The sequence below is a fragment of the Grammomys surdaster genome, unplaced genomic scaffold (assembly GCF_004785775.1).
Source record: "Grammomys surdaster isolate TR1022 unplaced genomic scaffold, NIH_TR_1.0 130, whole genome shotgun sequence".
NCBI classification, from domain to species: Eukaryota; Metazoa; Chordata; class Mammalia; order Rodentia; family Muridae; genus Grammomys; species Grammomys surdaster.
In genome coordinates, this window is record NW_021604588.1 from 21,378,523 (window position 1) to 21,385,067 (window position 6,545).

Genomic DNA, 6,545 nt, shown 5'->3' on the forward strand with positions numbered 1-6,545 from the left:
GAGAGAGAGAGAGAGAGAGAGAGAGAGAGAGAGAGAGAGAGAGAGAGGAGAAAGCAGCCATGGAATGGCAAATAATTTGAAAACTAATTTTGAGAAGAAGAAGAATTTAGAGGGCTCACATTGCATGATTTCAGAACTAAGTCTAAAGCTCCATGAGAATATGGTATTATAGAAATCATACACAGTGAGCAAGACACAGTGGGCTGGAAAAGCTCTCAGAAGAATGGCAGCATGACTGATAGTACAGAGAAAATTCTGTGGACGAGTGTGTGTGTGTGTGTGTGTGTGTGTGTGTATGTGTGTTTGTGTATGCATGTATGTGGGGGTGTATTGTGGATATATGCATGTGTGTGACTGTGTGTGTGTATACATGTGGGTGTGGGTGTATGCATGTGTGTGAGTATGTGTATACATGTGTGTGGGTGTATGCGTGTGTGAGAGTATATGCATGTGAGTAAGTGTGTATGCATGCTTATATGTGCATGTGTGTGTGTAAAACTTTTATCTACACTTCACCTCTACCACAAAAACTAACTCAGCATGGACCTATGCATGGGTGTATAAACTATAGATTAAACTATAAAATTATAATTACAAATATTCTAAGAACACTAAAGAAAATTTTCATAACTTTGGATTAGGAAAAGAATTTGCATAATACACTAACAACATGCCCCATAAAGAGAAAACACACATCAACTGTACTTCACCAAAACTATAATTGGTTTTCTCTATGATAGTCAGTTAAGAGCTTAAGGCAACCAAGAAAACTATCAGTACATCTGGGGGGCTTACTCATATTTTCAACTTTATAAGAACTCTCAAAACCACCAATAAAAACCTCACAGAAATCCAGGTTATTTTTTAATATACAAAGATTTGAATAGGAATTTCCAGGGAAAAAAAAGATATTCAGGCAGTGTCACCCCCTTGTAAATGTTTGTTCTTGGAAGTGGGGCTACTTTATCTTTTAGCTATTCTGATGTGAGTGGCCTTTTAACCACCTGAGTCTCTCTCTCATTCTCTGTCTCTCTCTGTCTCTGTCTCTGTCTCTGTCTCTCTCTCTCTCTCTCTCTCTCTCTCTCTCTCTCACACACACACACACACACACACACACACACACACACACACAGTTAAAACTAATGTAAACTTTTAAAATTTCCAGGGGTGGTTGTATGTATTTGTAATCCAAGTGCCAGAGAGGGAGAGACAGGCAGATCCCTGGCTTTCTGACTAGCCAACCTCACCTACGTGGTGAGTTCCAAGCCAGTCTCTAAAGAAAGGTTGGGATGGATGTCTGCAGAGGAAAGAAACCCTATGTTATCACGGGGCATCTGTAAAACACAAGTCTCTTTCACACACATGCATACAGGGACTATAGCATAGATAGTTTGGCTGATACAAAGTCAACACGTTACAAGTTTAAAATCACACTGTCTCCTCCTAAGGTACCACCAACAAATCAAAATCCAATACTACCCAAATTAGACCTCAGGAACCAATGAGCTCACCAGGCTTACTTACAGAGCACAGAAGAGGGGTTTCCTAGAAGCACATAGATGGCCCCAAGGTGAGTCTTCACTTCCCATGGATGGTAGCATCTCCATGGCTGTGCAGATAGAGGCCCAACCTCCCCAGGCTACATCCTCCAGCCTTTCCTGAGATCTCGCATGCCATGAGCAGACTTGCATACAAACAGCTGGGAGGAGCACTGGAATCTCTCTACTCCCCCAGCAGTCAGTCAACAAACCTGATGGCTATGTAAGCTTGCAAGCAGGCAATAGTAACGAAGCTGGCAGTGGTTTACTTGGAGACTATTCGGGACAGGAATTGTAAAACAAGAAACAAATGAATAGACACAGAAACTCTCAACCTCCTTGTGTAAAGAAGACAAAGAGTTCAGACACTTAGCCACAGCTGAAACCAGTTACACTGTATCGTTTTTCTTGTCTGATACTGGTGGGCCTTGTGAACGCTGTACCACAAAGTTAGTTAATTAGTGTTCAAGACTCCTAATGATGTGTGAGAGCAGGAGTTGAATGAGATACTCCTGAGTACAAACCAAAGATGGTCACAAAGTCATTAAACAAATCCCACAATGTGCCAACTTTCACTGCTTCCTACCCAGCCTTCAGCTTCACGTCTGCATTTATATATCCCATTCGTTTATGTACCCCATGGGTTTATAGACCCCATGAGTTTATAGACCCCATGCAGGAGATGAGGTATAGCCCCCATTCCCACAATGGGGATGAGAAAAAACAAGCTCAGAAAGGCGGAGGTTTGTGAGAAAGAAAATGATACCACACAGATGCAAGACCATATTTTAATGGCCATGCCCAAATGCCAGTCATGTTCCTGACTGAACATTCTAACCACTGGATTGTTTCCTATCTGGGATCTAAGTGGCAGCACAAGAATTCTGGTCCTGCCCAAGTGCTTTGCACGTGTGCTTGGAACAAGTAGACAGGATAAATTAAATCATCAAAATACATTACCCACAGAAATCTTTGCTTTTTTGCAGACATTGTGGAAAGATGAAATAGAAGACATTTTTTTTTTTAGCCCTTGAGTTTGCAGAAGGTCACTTCTGTTGAGACCATCTGCTACAGTGGGTTTTCGAAGATGAATAGACTGGCTGGCTACATGCAAACATCAACAGGAAAAATTAAGTATCAACAGGCAACAGAGTATCTGCAAAGTCTTACAAGCATCAAGGGCCATCAACAAATGGATGCTGACTCTCACCTTGAAAACAGCAGGAAAGACCCTTCGTTGCTTTAATTCACATCATAATTCGTTCTGTTGGATCTGTTTGGTTTTTGAGGAAATGTCCTACTCTGTGGTTTGAGCTGTTTTGGAACCAAAGATGATTTTACTACCTCAGCCCCTCAAGAGCTGAAATGAGAAGCTTGAACCACCACACCTGGCTGCTCCTTCTTCTTTTCTTGTTCTTTAAGCTTCGCTTGACATTGTTTGTGTGTCAGCTGACCAGTACTCAGAGAACAGAGATTTCTATCGGCTTGTGTCTCTAGCTAGTATTCAGTACCATCAAATGTTAAAGTTTCCTGAAATCCGTGTAACTTAAACATCCTATCACACACTTGCTATATGTCAGACAACACAGTGATCTAATTTAACCATTACAAGTATAAGAGAGAAGATTTATTAACTCATTTACATAAAGAAGCTAGAAATATCATTTAGGCAAATTTCCCAATAACCTTAGCATTTACGAGGGGTGGGTCTGGAATTCTAACTCCTGGTTACCTTGACTCAAAATTCCTGACTCTACTTCTTTGACACCCACAACCCCCAGGGGTAGACACTCACCTTCCTAATACTACAGATATTGTGCTGTTCTACCTATGCATCTTCTGACACCACATTGCTGCCTGGAAAAATCAAAACATGCTGCAGAATCATTAAGTTATCACCTGCTATACATAAATATTACTTGATGTTAGAGTGCTTCTAAAAGCATCCCTTGATGTTAGAGTGCTTCCAGAGTCATCTCTTGATGATAGACTGCTCCCAGGGGCATCCCTTGATGCTAGGCTGCTCCCATAGGCATTTCTTGATGCTACACTGCTTCCAGAGGCATCCCTTGGTGCTAGGCTGCTTCCAGAGGTGTTTCCTGATGCTAGAGTGCTGCATTACACTCACTTTCACCAGTGAAAGACACCCCTAGTTCTGTTGTCATTTGTTTAGTGTGAATAAAATTGGCTCTCGCTGACCAAGACTGGCTTTGAACTCAAGTTCCTAACTCCCAAGTGAAAATCTTCAGAACCAGGGTCAGCACACCACCCCCCTCCCTTGCTCTCCTCTCCTGTAACAACCTAATGCTCTCTCCCCTTTTCCTCACAGACGGGAAGCAGTGTTAGAACTTGTCAAATGTTGCATCATTTCATGATTGAGGTCCCAGAAGTCCATATAACAATTCCAGATGACTCTAGCCTGAAAAAGTACTAATTCCTAAAAAAAAAAAAAAAAGATCAGCCAGGTTATTGCTATGGACCGCCTTACTCTAGTTAGAATTTCTACCTGGTAACAGGACCCATGAAGTTCACTCCTAAGTAGACTAAATTGTTGAAGGGAGCATTTAATCCTAGCCATTTTTATATATGATGTTACACATGCTATAATTTAAGCTTGTCCCAAAGCTACATGTAATTATCCCAAGGCATTTTACCTTACTGATGACTGTGGCTTAGTTACAGCTGGTGTCAGATCCTACCCCAAGGAACCCATCACCACATCGAACGCATGTACAGCACTCTTCTTTCCTGCCTGTGGTAGGGAAGGCCAAGTATGCCAGAGGGTAAACCAGAGAGCTTGAAGGGAGTTGCCTGGCATTGTGAAGGTGGTAAGGGCAGAGCTGAGGCTCCTGCTCTCCTCCACTTTCTCTTGTCACTCCAAGGACCTTTATATCCATTCGTCTCTCCATTTCTTTTCACTCCCCTTACACCCAAAAGATGATCAGTCCAAAGGAGGACACAACCAGCATCTCAGCTGTCTGTTCAGCCTCAGCAAAGGGAGGTCCCAACATGCTAACTACTGCCAGCACACAGACAGGCATCAGGACCTTACATACTGACTGGAAACTGTGCTGTGCTACAGACTGGGCTGCTCCCAGGAGATGCCCTTCCAAAGAAGTTATAAACCAAGAGAAGAATAACCAAAGTGGCAATGAACTCAAAATTTGACTTTTAAAGGAACCCCTTACTGAAAAAGGCAATCCAATGTGATTCCATTATTATATAATCTGTTGGAATGTACAACTCAATCACACTCATAGATGAATTTACAGAATGAATCGAGATAGCTCTTCCTGCTCACGCAGCAGCAGACTTTATTCAGCATCCGAAGCTTTCTACTGAATCTAAACCTATCTACTTTGTGATAGACTCTAAGAGTAGAACTCGGTTTAATATCTGCGCAGGGCTCATTTTGATATGCTTGGTTTGCATTTATAAAAGTACATCAATCCATTGAGACACAAGAAGTCTTAGTCTCAGGAAGACTTGTTGAACATTGTGGACATAAACTTGGGAATCATAAAAGGAATCCAGGTGTCAGTTCCAAAGAAGTCTACTCTATGCAGTGACACTTTCTCCTTGCCCAGTCCCAGATTCTAAATGTCTCTTCCCCATAGGAAGATAAGATAGGTAAACTTAACATTTACACAGAAACTAGTTCAGATTCTTTCTAAATCCTGATAGCCTTGAATCTCTATACATTCATGTTTTGATTACAGGCTCAGCCACGTGAAATCAAAGTAATAAACCATCAGTATGTGAGCCATGGGACTTATAGACACACATTGATGGATTACGCACTGCCGGAATAACATATCACACAGTAAAGCTCCACGTGACGTGAGTGATGTACAAGGTTCTCCTAAATCAACCTGCAGTTTCTTCCAGTATTACAGAATCATGGAAGGTGTCCCAGCATCGAATCCTCTGATGGAGTCACCCAACAAGTTTAATTATACACTAGTCTGTAAAGGAAGACCCTGCATTGAATACTCACGCAGAGATCTACTCAGCATGCCCAAAATGTCTTAAAAAAACAAACATGATGCTTGATTCCAACAAGAGTACTCACGGTAGAAGCTCCTTTTCGCCCGTGGGTTCATCATCTGGGGGTGTTTTCATCAGGACTTGTCATGCTTTTGATCTTTAACGCTGTTCTTCCTCCAAGGTTTCTTGTCCGTAATGTCCAAAACAGAGTCACTTGTCCTAACAAGCCACCGTCCCATACTGTGTCTTATTCGTGTGTGAATGTTACCCTGTAGATCAATTTCCTGTCCAAAAACACTCGAAATGAACAAATGCCGCTCTGTGCAAGCAGAATGTGCTACTCAAGTACTCTGGTTTTGCAGTTTAGTCCAGGAAGAAAACCCTGATTAAAATGAGGAATCATATCCCAGTTATTCCAAGGAACTTAAAAGACAGACGCGCCTTCCTTATGAATGGGCTTATCAAAGTTGCTAGCGCTGTTTGTTCTCACTAGCTTGCGGCTGCTGCACTGTTTACACACAAATCGTCGGTGTGCCTGTGCGACTTAAAGACCCACCCGATAGCCCCAGCAGCACAGTCACAGACTATATTTTCAAGTCAGGCTTCATGTGCTTTGAAGTACATAATGTTTTCCATTCCTGAAAGGACAGCAAGATCTCCATTGTCAAAGTTTGTTTTTAAGCTCATGTGCTTGCTAAGCGCAGTGGCAAGCAAGCAGCGGTTCTGTGCCTGGCGTACTATGGCTGGAACCTATTAGCACAAACAGATGATCTGCTGGCCTCGGTCCACACGGGCATTTACTTAATTTTTTTCACCTTATCTACATTGCATTGATTATCTCTTCTTCTTCTTCTTCTTCTTCTTCTTCTTCTTCTTCTTCTTCTTCTTCTTCTTCTTCTTCCCCCTCCTCCTCCTCTTCCTCCTCCTCCTTCTCCTCTTCCTCTTCCCCTGCCTCCTCCTCTTCTTCCTCCTCCTCCTCTTCCTCCTCCTCCTCCTCCTCCTCCTCCTCCTCCTCCTCCT

The 6,545-nt window shown here is 42.4% G+C and overlaps 1 protein-coding gene across 1 annotated transcript in view; it reads right to left on the reverse strand.

The window, feature by feature from the left end:
- Positions 1-5,711, reverse strand: part of Kcnk2 (potassium two pore domain channel subfamily K member 2) — a 193,671-nt gene extending 187,960 nt beyond the window's left edge. Inside the window, exon 1 of the mRNA XM_028759924.1 lies at positions 5,611-5,711. Coding sequence (XP_028615757.1) covers positions 5,611-5,644 — 34 coding nt within the window. The 5' untranslated portion in view covers positions 5,645-5,711. The remainder of the gene's footprint in view (positions 1-5,610) is intronic.
- Between the last annotated feature and the right edge of the window lie 834 nt (positions 5,712-6,545).